Raw genomic sequence first — 15,734 nt, 5'->3', positions numbered from 1 at the left:
GGTTAAAATCATGACTGAGGGTTGAGCATGATGTGGAGATGCCGGCGTTGGACTGGGGTTAATACAGTAAGAAGTTTAACAACACCTGGTTAAAGTCCAACAGGTTTATTTGGTAGCAAAAGCCACACAAGCTTTCGGAGCCCCAAGCCACTCACCTGAAGAAGGGGCTTGGGGCTCCGAAAGCTTGTGTGGCTTTTGCTACCAAATAAACCTGTTGGACTTTAACCGAGGGTTGAGCATGCAGGGACGGGTGAAATGTTGAACCTGATAGTTCTCTCTCGCTCTCTCTCTCACACACACACATACACACTGGTTTCGTTTCTCAGAGTTCGGAAAAAGGAGGATACAGTCGCTGTAGCAGTGTGTGTGTGTGTGTATGTGTGGAGTGCTGAAAGGAACCATCTGTGGGTTAACTGGACAGCGTGTGATTTTGAGGAGGGAGGGAGGTGGGGATGGGGAGGAACTGAACAGAGAGAAGTGTCAGGCTGTGTGCTTGTGGAAGATCCGCACTCTCAGCGGAATATAAACCCGGCCGCCAGCTCAACCGCGATTCGCATTCCCCCCGGGAGCTTGTTGGATCTTGCTGTGCCGACACCAATCCTGCTGGATGTTTGGGATTCTGCAGTAAGTAGCAGGAAAGCTCGGTGTGGTTGTAAAGTGTTTGGGGAGCCTGCACTGAGCGCAGGCTCGCCCCGGCCGACTCGTCAGTCTCCGTGAGCCTCCACTTTGACAGGGTGTCCAAGGGGAAAATCTAAACAGTTCCCAGGATAATTCCTGTCCCCATTCCCTCAATATCCAGTTTCCAGGCACATTTCACGCATGGCAATCGGATATACTGTAATTCCCAATGTATACTGTAAATCCTGAGATATTATTATTCCCAATTTATACTGTTATTCACAATTTATACTGTAATTTCCAATTAATACTATAATTCCTGGGTTATTTTGCTGTTCCCAATATATATTGTAATTCCCAATTAATACTGCAATTGCTAATTAATCCTGTAATTCCTAATTTATACGGTAATTTCTGAGATATTTTGCTGTTCCCAATATATACTGTAATTCCCAATTTATAATGTAATTTCTAAGTTATTGCTATTCTCAATTAATACTGTAATTCCCAATTTATACTGTAATTCCTGAGTTGGGGCGGCACGGTAGCACAGTGGTTAGCACTGCTGCTTCACAGCTCCAGGGTCCCGGGTTCGATTCCCGGCTCGGGTCACTGTCTGTGTGGAGTTTGCACATTCTCCTTGTGTCTGCGTGGGTTTCCTCCGGGTGCTCCGGTTTCCTCCCACAGTCCAAAGATGTGCGGGGTAGGTTGATTGGCCAGGTTAAAAATTGCCCCTTCGAGTCCTGAGATGCGTAGGTTAGTGGGATTAGCGGGTAAATATGTGGGGGTAGGGCCTGGGTGGGATTGTGGTCGGTGCAGACTCGATGGGCCGAATGGCCTCCTTCTGCACTGTAGGGTTTCTATGATCTATGATTTCTATGATATTACTGTTCCCGGTTAATACCGTAATTCTCAATTAATGCTGTAATTCCCAATTTATACTGTAAGTCCTGCAATATATTGCTGTTCCCAGTATATACTGTAATTCCCAATTAATACTGTAATTCCCAATTTATACTGTAATTCCTGAGTTATATTACTGTTCCCGGTTAATAGCGTAATTCTCAATTAATACTGTAATTCCCAATTTATACTGTAGTTCCTGCGATATATTGCTGTTCCCAGTTTATACTGTAATTCCCAATTAAGAACATAAGAACTAGGAGCAGGAGTAGGCCAACTGGCCCCACAAGCCTGCTCCGCCATTCAATAAGATCATGGCTGATCTTTTTGTGGATTCAGCTCCACTTACCCGCCCGCTCACCATAACCCTTAATTCCTTTACTGTTCAAAAATTTATCTATCCTTGCCTTAAAAACATTCAATGAGGTAGCCTCAACTGCTTCACTGGGCAGGGAATTCCGCAGATTCACAACTCTTTGTGTGAAGAAGTTCCTCCTCAACTCAGTCCTAAATCTGCTTCCCCTTTTTTTAAGGCTATGATCCCTAGTTCTAGTTTCACTCGCCAGTGGAAACAACTTCCCTGCTTCTATCTTATCTATTCCCTTCGTAATTTCTATAGGGTCCTATAGTTTCTATAGGGTCTTTTAAGGTTTCTATAAGGTCTTTTAAGAGACTCCTGGATGAGTACATGGGACTTATAGGATGGAGGGTTATAGGTAGGCCTAAAAGGTAGGAATATGTTTGGCACAACTTGTGGGGCCGAAGGGCCTGTTTTGTGCTGTAGTTTTTCTATGTTTCTATGTATAATCTTTTATGTCTTTTAATCTTTTAAGATCTCCCCTCATTCTTCTGAATTCCAATGAGTATAGCCCCAGTCTACTCAGTCTCTCCTCATAAGCCAGCCCTCTCAACTCCGGAATCAACCTAGTGAATCTCCTCTGCACCCCCTCCAGTGCCAGTATATCCTTTCTCAAGTAAGGAGACCAAAACTGTACACAGTACTCCAGGTGTGGCCTCACCAGCACCTTATACAGCTGCAACATAATCTCGCTGTTTTTAAACTCCATCCCTCTAGCAATGGAGGACAAAATTCCATTTGCTTTCTTAATTACCTGCTCCACCTGCAAACCAACTCCTTGAGATTCCTGCACAAGGACACCCAGGTCCCTCGGCACAGCAGCATGCTGCAATCTTTTACCATTTAAATAATAGTCTATTTTGCTGTTCTGCCTACCAAAATGGACGACCACACATTTACCAATATTGTACTCCATCTGCCAGACCCTTGCCCAGTCACTTAGATTATCTATATCTCTTTGCAGACTTTCAGCGTCGTCTGCACACTTTACTCTTCCACCCATCTTAGTGTCATCTGCAAATTTTGACACATTACACTTGGTCCCCAACTCCAGATCATCTAAGTAAATTGTAAACAATTGCGGTCCCAACACTGATCCCTGAGGCACACCACTAGTCACTGATTGCCAACCAGAAAAACACCCATTTACCCCCACTCTTTGCTTTGTGTTAGTTAACCAATCCTCTATCCATGCTGATATATTACCCGTAACACTGTGCACCTTTATCTTATGTAGCAGTCTTTGGTGCGGCACCTTGTCAAATGCCTTCTGGAAATCCAGATACACCACATCCACAGGTTCCCCATTGCCCACTGCACATGTAATGTTCTCAAAGAATTCCACCAAATTAATCAAACATGACCTGCCCTTCATGAACCCATATTGCGTCTTACCAATGGGACAATATATATCCAGATGTCTCGCTATTTCTTCCTTGATGATAGATTCAAGCATTTTCCCGACTACAGAAGTTAAGCTAACCAAGCTATAGTTACCTGCCTTTTGTCTACCTCCTTTTTTAAACAGTGGCGTCACATTTGCTGTTTTCCAATCTGCGGGAACCACCCCAGAGTCCAGTGAATTTTGGTAAATGACCACTAGTGCATTTGCTATTTCTCCTGCCATCTCTTTTAGTACCCTGGGCTGCATTCCATCAGGACCAGGAGACTTGTCTACCTTTAGCCCCATTAACTTGCCCAACACTACCTCTTTCGTGATAATGATAGTTTCGTGGTTCTCACCTGCCATAGCCTTCCTGTCTTCAATTTTTGGCATGTTATTTGTGTCTTCCACTGTGAAGACCGACACAAAATACCTGTTCAATGCCTCAGCCATTTTCTCATTTCCAGTTATTACATCCCCCTTCTCACCCTCTAAAGGACCAATGTTTACTTTCACCACTCTTTTTCATTTTATATATTTGTAGAAACTTTTGCTATCTGTTTTATATTCTGAGCTAGTTTACTCTCATAATCCATCTTACCTTTCTTTATAGCTTTTTTCGTGGCTTTCTGCTGACCTTTAAAGATTTCCCAATCCTCTAGGTTCCCACTAATCTTTGCCACTTTGTATGCATTTTCTTTCAATTTGATACCCTCCTTTATTTCCTCAGATATCCATGGCTGATTATCTCTTTTTCTATAGTCCTTCCTTATCACTGGTATATACTTTTGCTGAGCACTGTGAAAGATCATTTTGAAAGTCCTCCACTGTTCCTCAATTGACCCACCATAAAGTGTTTGCTCCCAGTCTACCTTAGCCAACTCCTTCATCCCTTTATAGTTATCCCTTTATATCATCCCTTTATACTGTAATTCCCAATTTATACTGTAACTCCTGCAATATAGTGCTGTTCCCAGTATATACTGTAATTCCCAATTAATACTGTAATTCCCAATTGATACTGTAATTCCTGAGATATATTGCTATTCCCAATTTATACTCTGATTCCAAATTTATGCTGTATTTCCTGAGTTATACTGTGATTAATACCGTAATTCCCAATTAATACTGTAATTCTGGAGTTATATTGTTATTCCCGGCTATACCGAAATTCCCAATTTTTACTGTAATTCCTGAGTTATTTTGTTATTCCCAATTTGAGTTAGTCTATAATTCCCAATTAATAGTGTAATTCCCAATTTATATTATAGTTCTTGAGTGATACTCTCAATTCCACATTATACTCTCAATCTCACATTGTACTGTCATTCCAAGTTCTACTTTATTACTGGGTTAGACGGCTATTGGGTTCTGACAGCATTCTGGCAATACTACTGAAAGACTGTGTTCCTGAACTTGCCATGACCCTAGCCAAGCTGTTCCAGTATAGCTACAACATTGACATCTACTCGGCAATGTGGAAAATTGCCCAGGTATGTCCTGTACACAAGAAACAGGACAAATCCAACTTGACCATTGCTCTTCTACCGGTCTACTTTATCATCAGTAAAGTGATGGAAGAGGTCACCAGCAGTGCTACCAAGCAGCACCTGCTCAGCAATAACCTACTCACCGACTCCCAGTTTAGGTTCTGACTTCATTCAGCTTCTGACTTGGTTCAAATGTGGGCAAAGCAACTGAATTCCAGAGGTGAGGTGAGAGTGACTGTCCTTGACATCAAGGCAGCATTTGAGCAAGTGTGACATTGAGCGGCATGGTGGCAAAGTGGTGAGCACTGCTGCCTCACAGTGCCATGGACCCAGATTCAATTCCGGCCTTCGGTGACTGTATATGTGGAGTTTGAATGTTCTCCCTGGCTCTGTGTGGGTTTTTTCTGGGTGCTCCGGTTTCCTCCCACAGTCCAAAGATGTGCAGGTTAGCTGGATTGACCATACTAAATTACCCCTTAGTGTCCAAGATGTGCAGATGGATTGGCCATGATGAATGCATGGGGTTACGGGCACTGAGCAGAGGAATGGGCCTCGGTAGGGTGCAAGTTCGGAGGGACAGTGCAAACTCCTTGGGCCGAATGGCCTCCTCTGCACTGTAGGGATTCTAAGATTCTGTGAAGAAGACTTAGCAAATCTGGAGTCAATGGGATCCAGGAGGAAAACCCTATGCTGGTTGGAGTCATACCTGGCACAAAGGTAGATGGTTGTGGTGGTTGGAGGCCAATCATCTCAGCTCCAGGACATCTCTGCAGGAGTCCCTCAGGGTAGTGCCCTAGGCCCAACCATCTTCAGCTGCTTCATCAATGACCTTCCTTCTATCATAAGGTTAGAGGTCGGGATGTTCATTGATAATTGAACAAAATTCGCAACTCTTCAGATACTGAAGCAGTTCATGTCCAAACGCAGCAACACCCGAACAAAATCCAGGCTTGGGCTGATAATCGGCAAGTAACATTTACACCACATAAGTGACAATCTCCGACAAGAGGGAATCTAATTATCTCACCTTGATATTAAATGTCATTACCATCACTGAAGTCCCAACTATCCACATCCTAGGTATTACCACTGAGCAGAAACTGAACTGGACTAGCCATATAAATACTGTGGCTACCAGAGCAGGTCAGATGCTCAGAACCCTGCAACAAGTAACTCACCTCCTGACTCCTCCAAAGCCTGTCCACCATCTACAAGGCACAAGTCAGGAGTGTGATGGAATACTCTCCACTTGCCTGGATGAGCACAGCTCCAACAACACTCAAGAAGCTTGACACCATCCAGGACAAAGCAGCCTGATTAATTGATATCCCTTTCACATACATTCAGTCCCTCCATCACTGACTAACAGTGGCAGCTGTGTGTACCATCCACAAGATGCACTGCAGGATCTCACCAAGGCAGCACCTTCCAAACACTCAAACTCTACCATCTGGAAGGACAAGGGTGACAGACACCTGGGAACACAACCACCTGCGAGTTCCCCTCCAACTCACTCACCATCCTGACTTGGAACTAAATCACTGTTCCTTCGCTGTTGTGTCAAAGTCCTGAAAACATCACTGAAACAGTTAATATCATATTACTGTTTCTAGGGCCTTGTTGTGCGCAAGTTAGGCTGCCTCATTACTCAGAAATAATTCCTTGGTTGTAAAGTACCTTGGGATAAACCACCATCATTCGCGGTGCTGTATAAGACTTTCTTTTTCATCAAATGCTTCATCATCCAAAGCAATTGCCCTGCCAAAAAGATACTGGGCAGGATTTTACAGCCTTACTCATCCCAAAACCGTAAAATCCCACCCGAGATCAACGGACATTCCCAGTGTCCACCCCTTGCTCTCTCTGATTTTTTTTTACTAATTAGTGGGACATGGATGTTGCTGGCTGGCCAGCATTTATTGCCCATTCCGAGTTACCCTTGGAGGGCAGTTGAGAGTCAACCACATTGCTGTGGCTCTGGAGTCACATGTAGGCCAGACCAGGTAAGGACGGCAGACTTCCTTCCCTAAAGGGCATTAGTGAACCAGACGGGTTTTTCCGACAATTGATCATGGTTTCATGGTCATCAGTAGATTCTTGATTCCAGATATTTTTTATTGAATTCAGATTCCACCACTTGCCGTGGCGGGGTTTGAACCCAGGTCCCCAGAACATTAGCTGTGTTTCTGGATTAATAGTGTAGCAATAATACCCCTAGGTCATCGCCTCCCCGTGGCCGGTACTATTCCAGTGATAAAACGAGGTGATGGCTGGTTGGGGAGAACTCAGTGTTAATAATGAAACATCCTGGAATGGCAGTGGCAGTCACTGTGGCTACTGAGCCCTTTTATGACAGTCAGGGGCACGATGGGCCAAAAGGCCTCCTCTGTGCAGTAAATTTCTGTGATAATTAACATGCAAGCTACACTGCTCTGAATGGTTGTTGGGGTGATTGTAAATCCTGGCATTCTTGGTAAACAACAGTCCCATTCACGAATAAATCTACACCTCCTATTTCTTCAAAGCATGACTCAAATTCCCAGCGGGAGTGCTAAACCCTGCCATCACCTTTCAAGCAGGATTTCTGAAGTTGGAAGAATGGCCCAGCCTTATCGGTGAAATCGTTTGTCCTTGTTCTTATTTTCAAGTCGCAAAGTTTGTTTGTGCAGTTGCGAAACACAATAACAAAACAAAGGAAGTAACCAAAAAAGAGCTGTTGCTATTCTCAGAATATTAATGATGAGGATATGGGTTATTACTGACAAGGATATGAGTTGCAGCCAGCTCCTGGAGCAAGTGCGTTCAAAGGTTGAATGTGAAGAGGTTTCTCTACACATGCACATACTCTGGGTACCCTCACTGCACACATTGGCATAAGCCTGGGGAACATCTGCAGATACCCGCAAGTTGTTTTACACAGAGGGTGGTGGGGGCCTGGAACTCGCTGCTGGGGGAGGTAGTGGAAGCGGATACAATAGTGACTTTTAAGGAGCGTCTTGACAAAAACATGAATAGGAAGGGAATGGAGGGATATGATCCCCGGAACGGTAAAGGTTTTTAGTTCAGTAGGTGCAGGCTCGGAGGGTCTATTCCTGTGCTATAATTTTCTTTGTTCTATACCTGTTGATGGCATTGAACATGACACTGGATACCCATCCTGGAGTCAAACATGACACCAACAATTCAATCTCAGACTGTTTCCAGGAGAAAGAAAGGGAGTCAGTAGCTGGGGAATAGAGTCCGGAGCAGGAACTGGAAACAATGGCCAGGATTTTCAGTCATAGAATCCTACATTGCAGAAGGAGGCCATTCGGCCCATCGAGTCTGCACCGACAACAGTCCCACCTTGGCCGTATCCCTATAACCCCATACATTTACCCTAACAAGTCCCCTTGACACTAGGGGCAACTTAGCATGGCCAATCCACCTAACCCGCATGTATTTGGAGTGTGGGCAGAAACTGGAGCATCCGGAGGAAACTCCACACAGACAGTGACCCAAGCCGGGAATCAAACCCGGGTCCTTGGCGCTGTGAGGTAGCAGTGCTAACCGCTGTGCCACCATGTCATCCCGCTAAAGACCATTGAGCTGGCGGCCTCACTGCACAATGCGGGGCTGGGCCAGGGGAGGGGGGGGAGGTGGAGGTATTCCCCAGCAGGTACTTGCTGACGAGCTGGCAAAACTCCCCCGAACTGGGGCCTTAAAATCTTCATTGTCTCTCCGTCTCAGTGGAGTTGGCTATACTCCCAGCTGCCCCTTGGAAAGCTCCCCGGTGGCAGGAATGTGTGAGAGTGAGATACTGACATGCCATCTCACTATATTCCTGTGCCCACTACCCCCCACCCCCCATTCTACTCACTTTCGGGGTGGTGGTGGAGGCAGATATGATAGGGGCATCTAGGGACTTTTAGATAAGCACATGAATAGAACATAGACATAGAACATAGAACAGTACAGCACAGAACAGGCCCTTCGGCCCACGATGTTGTGCCGAGCTTTATCTGAAACCAAGATCAAGCTATCCCACTCCCTATCATCCTGGTGTGCTCCATGTGCCTATCCAATAACTGCCTAAATGTTCCTAAAGTGTCTGACTCCACTATCACTGCAGGCAGTCCATTCCACACCCCAACCACTCTCTGCGTAAAGAACCTACCTCTGATATTCTTCCTATATCTCCCACCATGAACCCTATAGTTATGCCCCCTTGTAATTGCTCCATATGTGAGGAATAGAGGGACATGGACCAAGGGCAGGCAGAAGGGATTAGTTTAATTTGGCGTCATTTTTGGCACAGTATCGTGGCCCGAAGGGCCTGTTTCTGTGCTGTACTGTTCTATGTTCTATGTTCTATGTACTATGTTCACTGATGTCCTTTAGGGAAGGAAATCTACCGTCCTTACCCAGTCTGGCCTATATGTGACTCCAGAGCCACAGCAATATGATTGACTTTCAACTGCCCTTGGACAACTAGGGATGGGCAATAAATGCTGGTCAGCCAGCGATGCCCATGTCCCACGAATTAATTTTTTAAAAATGAATTTAAAAATCCACACTGGTCTCTAAGCTCACTAAGATGGCCCAGAAAGCTTATAAAACCTGCTCCTGTCTTTGCAGATGCTGTCAGATTGCTGTATGTATCCAGGATCCCTGATTTATTATTGTAGTACATCACTACCCACATTCCTGGAGAATTATGGATATCTGTGAATAAATAATCCCTCTGAAAAGGCTCGACTTCATTCGAATGATTTGATATTTTGATTTGGTTTATTATTGTCACATGTATTAACATACAGTGAAAAGTATTGTTTCTTGCGCGCTATACAGACAAAGCATACCGTTCATAGAGAAGGAAACGAGAGGGTGCAGAATGTAGTGTTACAGTCAAAGCTAGACTGTAGTGAAAGATCAACTTAATGCGAGGTAGATCCATTCAAAGGTCTGACAGCAGCAGGGAAGAAGCTGTTCTTGAGTCGGTTGGTACGTGACCTCAGACTTTTGTATATTTTTCCCGAAGGAAGAAGGTGGAAGAGAGAATGTCCGGGGTGCATGGGGTCCTTAATTATGCTGGCTGCTTTGTCGAGGCAGCAGGAAGTGTAGACTGAGTCAATGGATGGGAGGCTGGTTTGCGTGATGGTTGGGCTACAGTCATGACCTTTTGTAGTTCCTTGCAGTGTTGGGCAGAGCAGGAGCCATACCAAGCTGTGATACAACCAGAAAGAATGCTTTCTATGGTGCATCTGTAAAAGTTGGTGAGCATGAAACTAGAAGTTCTGTGGAACAAAGGAACCTTGGCGTGTTTGGCTATAGATCTCTAAAGACAGCAGGGCATGTTGGTGGGGTGCTGGAAAAAGCATATGGGATGTTTACCTTTATCAATTGAGGCACAGATTACAAAGCATACCATTCATAAAGTACAGAGGGGAGAAGGAAAGAAGGTACAGAATGTAGCATTACAGTCATAGCTAGGGTAGAGAGAGATCAACTTAATATAAGGTAGATCAATTCAGAAGTCTGATGGCAGCAGGGAAGAAGCTGTTCTTGAGTCAGTTGGTACGTGACCTCAGACTTTTGTATCTTTTTCCAGAAAGAAGAAGGTGGAAGAGAGAATGTCCGGGGTGTGTGGGGTTCTTAATTATGCTGGCTGCTTTCCATAGAGAAGGAAAGGAGGGAGTTCAGAATGTAGTGTCACAGACATAGCTAGGGTGTTGAGAAAGGTCAACTTAATGCGAGGCAGGTTCATTCAAAAGTCTGATGGCAGCAGGGAAGAAGCTGCTCTTGAGTTGGTTGGTACGTGACCTCAGACTTTTGAATCTTTTTCCTGACGGAAGAAGGTGGAAGAGAGTATGAGCATGAGGTCCTTGATTATGCTGGCTGCTTTTCCGAGGCAGCGCAGACAGAGACAAAGGATGGGAGACTGGTTTGCGTGATGGACTGGGCTTTGGACAGAGCAGGAGCCATGCTAAGCTGTGATACAACCAGAAAGAATGCTTTCTATTGTGCATCTGAAAATGTTGGTGAGAGTTGCAGCAGACATGCAAAATTTCCTTAGCCTCCTGAGAAAGTAACATAGAAACATAGAAGCCCTACAGTGCAGAAAGAGTCCATTCGGCCCATTGAGTAAGGGCAGAAGTGGACAACATAGCCAATTCAGCCTACTCCCATCATACAACTAGATTGTGACTGATGTGTTTCAAATCCATTTTACACCTGCATGCCATATCCCTTACACCGACAACAAATCCACCTAGGCCATTCCCATAACTCCTCATATTTACCTCGCTAATCCCTCTAACCTCCACATCCCGGGACACTAAGGGACAATTTAGCATGGCCAATCAACTTGACCCGCACATCTTTGGACTGTGGGAGGAAACCGGAGCACCCGGAGGAAACCCATGCAAACACAGGGAGAACGTGCACACTCCGCACAGACAGTGATCGAACCCAGGTCCCTGGAGCTGTGAGGTAGCAGTGCTAACCACTGTGCCACCTTGCCGCTCCACAGTAGAGGCATTAGTGGGTTTTCTTAACTGTTGCACTGACGTGGAGGGACCACCAGGTTGTTGGTGATCTGGACACCCAGAAACTTGAAGCTCTCAACCATTTCCACTTTGTCCCCATTAATGTAGAGAGGGGCAGGTCCTCCATTACGCTTCCTAAAGTCAATGAATATCTCCTTTGTTTTGTTGACATTGAGGGAGAGATTATTGTCGTCACACCAGTTCACCAGATTCTCTATCTCATTCCTATACTCTGTCTCGTCATTGTTTGAGATCCGACCCACTACGGTGGTGTCATCAGCAAACCTGAAAATCAAGTTGGAGAGGAATTTGGCCACACAGTCATAGGTGTATAAGGAGTATAGTAGGGGGCTGAGAACACAGCCTTGTGGGGCTCCGGTGTTGAGGATGATCGTGGAGGAGGTGTTGTTTCCTATCCTTACTGATTATGATCTGTGGGTTAGGAAGCACGGTAGCACAGTGGTTAGCACTGCTGCTTCACAGCTCCAGGGACCTGGGTTCGATTCCCGGCTTGGGTCATTGTGTGGAGTTTGCACATTCTCCTCGTGTCTGCGTGGATTTCCTCCGGGTGCTCCGGTTTCCTCCCACAGTCCAAAGATGTGCGGGTTAGGTTGATTGGCCATGCTAAAATTGCCCCTTAGTGTCCTGAGATGCATAGGTTAGAGGGATTAGCGGGTAAATGTGTAGGGATATGGGGGGGTAGGGCCTGGGTGGGATTGTGGTCGGTGCAGACTCGATAGGCCAGATGGCCTCTTTCTGTACTGTAGGATTTCTATGATTTCTAAGTCTAGGATCCAGTTGCAGAGGGAGGTGCCAAGCCCTAGGCCATAGAGTTTGGTGATGAGTTTTGGAGGAATAATGGTGTTGAGGGCTGAACTGCAGTCAATAAATAAGAGTCTGACATAGGTGTCTTTGCAGAGGAAAGTTTTTTTCTGTGGCATTCACACTCATCCAAATGGTTTGTTTCCATCGCCCCAACCTCTTCATGGATATGGATGACCTTTGTTAGACTGCGAGTTGGAAGTGACATTGAACGAGCTGGGTGAATGAGATTGACTGAGAGTCTATTGCATCATCAGGGCATCCCAAAGTACCTTAGAGCCAATGACATACTTTCGAAGTGTAGTCACTATTGTAACAATGAGAGACCTAGGAGCCAATTTGTACAACGCACGCTCCCACAAATGGCAATGTGATAACAACCAGATATCTGTTTTAGTGCCAATAAGGGATAAAACAGAGAATCATAGAGTCACACAGTGCAGAAGTGCCCCTTCAGCCCATCGAGTCCACACCGACATGTTAGAAACACCTGAATTCCCATCTAATCCCATCTGCCAGCACTTGACCCAGAGCCCTGAAAGTTATGATGTGCCAAGGAGGGAGCAGTGCGGCACAGTAGCACAGTGGTTAGCACTGCTGCTTCACAGCTCCAGGGACCTGAGTTCGATTCCCAGCTTGGGTCACTGTCTCTGTGGAGTTTGCACATTCTCCCCATGTCTGCATGGGTTTCCTCCAGGTGCTCCGGTTTCCTCCCACAGTCCAAAGATGTGCGGGTTAGGTGCATTGGCCATGCTAAATTTCCCCTTAGTGTCCTGTGATGCGTAGGTCAGAGGGATTGGCAGAGTAAATCTGTAGAGTGACGAGGATAGGACCTGGGTGGAATTGCTGTTGGCGCAGACTCAATGGACTGAATGGCCTCCTTCTGCACTGTAGGGATTCTATGATTTCTGTGAACCACTGTGCCACTGTGTTGCCCTACTGGACAAATGTAAGGAGGGATGTGGCCAGTGATGGATTTGAACATAAGGATGAGAATTTCTATTCAATTAGTTGCTTGACTGAGAGCCATTGTAACAGTAAAGGCTCTTAACATAAGAAATTTAAACCTTACCTGGTTGCCCTTTCAGATGGTCCCATTTTTGGAGGAATATGTATCATCCTGTCGACTGTGAATGAAAAGCTTTGAGGTGGAGACAATGACGCAACTGCCATCCAATGACTGCTCTATCAACAAGGAATTTGAGTCTTGCTATCTGCCCATCATGTACCTCATAGTCTTTGTCATGGGATTATTGGGAAACAGTGTTGCTCTCTGGATGTTTATCTTCCACATGAGGCCTTGGAGTAGCATCACCATATATATGTTCAACCTTGCCTTGGCTGACTTCTTCTACGTCGCCTCCCTGCCCATTTTGATTTTCTACTACCTCAAGGAAAGTGACTGGATCTTCGGGGAGACCCTGTGCAAACTGCAGAGGTTCATTTTCCATGTTAACCTGTACAGCAGCATCTTGTTTCTGACCTGCATCAGCGTGCACAGGTACATGGGGGTGGTCCACCCCATGAAATCGCTGGGCAGGTTGCAGAAGAAATCGGCCACCATCGTGTGTGTGTGCGTGTGGGTTACCGTGATGGCCACCATCGCTCCGATTCTGTACTTCTCCCGAATACGCCAGGTTGCCAACAAAGCCAACTTCTCTGGGCCATACCTGGACACAAACAGAACAATAAGAACCATATGCTACGACACGACCTCTAAAGACCTCCTGCACACTTACTTCATTTACAGCATGCTGACCACGTTCTTTGGTTTCTGTATCCCCTTTGCCACCATCCTGGTCTGTTACGGATTTATAGCGAAGGCGCTAATATGCAACGACATGAGGACGCCACTCCAAGGCAAGTCTGTGCGCCTCGTCATCATCGTGCTGGCGGTCTTTGCCGTCGCTTACCTCCCCTTCCACGTGATGAAGAACCTGAATCTTCAGTCTAGACTTTACTACCAGGGGCCAGAGACGTGTGAATGGAACAAGAGGGTCTATGCCACCTATCAAGTGACCAGGGGTTTCGCCAGCCTCAATAGCTTTGTGGACCCGATCCTGTACTTCCTGGCGGGAGATACTTTCAGGAGGAAATTCACTACGACCGCCACAAGAATCATCAAAAGGACTGAGTCTGTAGTCTAGGAAAGCAAACAGTTCACTTTATGACACAAGAATACATCATAGAATGATGATGCTTCCTCCTTAGCCTACCATTTATATTTATATAACACCTTTAATGTAGCTAATTTGTCCCCAAGCACTTCCTTGGAGCATTACCAGAATAATGCAACCCATAAAGAGGTATTGGGACAGGAGACCAAAAGCTTGATCAAAACGGTGTATTTAAGGAGTATCTTAAAAGTGGAGAGAACGATTAGAGAAGTTGGAAAGGGTTAATTCCTGAGTTTAGGGTCGAGGCGGTTGAAGGCACAGCCACCAATGGTGGAGAAAAGAAGACTGAGGTATGCGTAAGAGGCCAGAATTGCAAGAGAGCAGTGGCCCTGGAGGTTTGTACTATGAGGTTACAGAGTTAGAGAGGGTAGTGGCCATGGAGAGATTTAAACAAGAGTGAGTCAGTGTTGGTCATCAAGCACAGGGATGATGGGTGAATCGGTGTTAGTGCAAGTTAGCTCAAGGGCAGCGGAGGGTTGGATGAACTCCAGTTTCAGGAAGTGCTGGTTTGGTAATTTTTAATTTATATGGCAGGAATAATCTGACCTCACCAGCTGCATGGATTCTCCAGCTGTAGTAAATGGAGATTTAGCCAAATTCTCCATTCTCGCTGGCAGCAGTGCGAGACTGGAGAATTCCGGACAATATCTTTTTTGGGTTGACAGTAAGGATTATATTTGAGACCTTCAACTGAACGTTTCAATTCTGGAAAGTGTAATGAGTGCAGCAGCTCACAATTAAACATTCAAACATTGTCTACTCAACCGTTAACCCAATCACAGTTATTCTTGGTTCTAACTTCAAGTTTTCCAATTTATGATGGGAACAGTGCTATACAACTAGTTTGAAAATATGGACCTACTGTCAATGATATTAACCTTTGAATAAATGGACCATTATCTGGTTTGAATGGACAGAGAATGCTTTGCCTTAATCCACCATGTTTACATTCTTGCATAAAATTCACAGCTTCACAAAGAAGTAAAGAAGAAAGCTCATGTACTTGAATAACTGATTAAATATTATTTTATTTATTGCCTTTGGCTGTGACTCTCCTTTGTGCTGAGGTGTCTGCATACAGATTAGTCTACTGCTGGTTATTCCATCTTGTTGTTTCACTGCACAGAATTGCGTAGAATGCATAGCATTAAAACAGCCCACCTGATCTCCAGCAGTATTTACACTCCACATATCTCTCCCTCGTATCTAACGTCACCCGAAAGGCGTCTGCGCTAATCATCACAACTACTGCATGTGGGAGCAACTTCCCACTTCCTAACTCTGTGAATAAAGAAATATTTCTTGCATTCCCTGTTCGATTTTGTATAACTAACTTATATTTACATCCCTTCGCTTTGGTTTCTTCCCATCCCACCCCACCTTTCTCACCCCAACAAGTGGAAGCATCCTCTCCATGTGACGGCCGCCCCCCCATCAAACATCTTTCAAGGAATC

The 15,734-nt window shown here is 45.3% G+C and overlaps 1 protein-coding gene across 1 annotated transcript; it reads left to right on the top strand.

Annotated features, from left to right (window-relative positions):
- Positions 1–437: 437 nt before the first annotated feature.
- On the top strand, positions 438–15,316 carry LOC144482958 (P2Y purinoceptor 1-like). Its single transcript, XM_078201794.1, has 2 exons — positions 438–624; positions 13,191–15,316. Exon 2 carries the CDS (start codon positions 13,236–13,238, stop codon positions 14,247–14,249), a length of 1,014 nt encoding a protein of 337 aa, XP_078057920.1. The 5' UTR covers positions 438–624; positions 13,191–13,235; the 3' UTR covers positions 14,250–15,316.
- Positions 15,317–15,734: the final 418 nt, after the last annotated feature.

Source organism: Mustelus asterias, chromosome 3 (genome assembly GCF_964213995.1).
Source record: "Mustelus asterias chromosome 3, sMusAst1.hap1.1, whole genome shotgun sequence".
NCBI classification, from domain to species: Eukaryota; Metazoa; Chordata; class Chondrichthyes; order Carcharhiniformes; family Triakidae; genus Mustelus; species Mustelus asterias.
The sequence above is the reverse complement of the archived record's forward strand: the minus strand, read 5'-3'. Positions and strand labels throughout refer to the sequence as shown.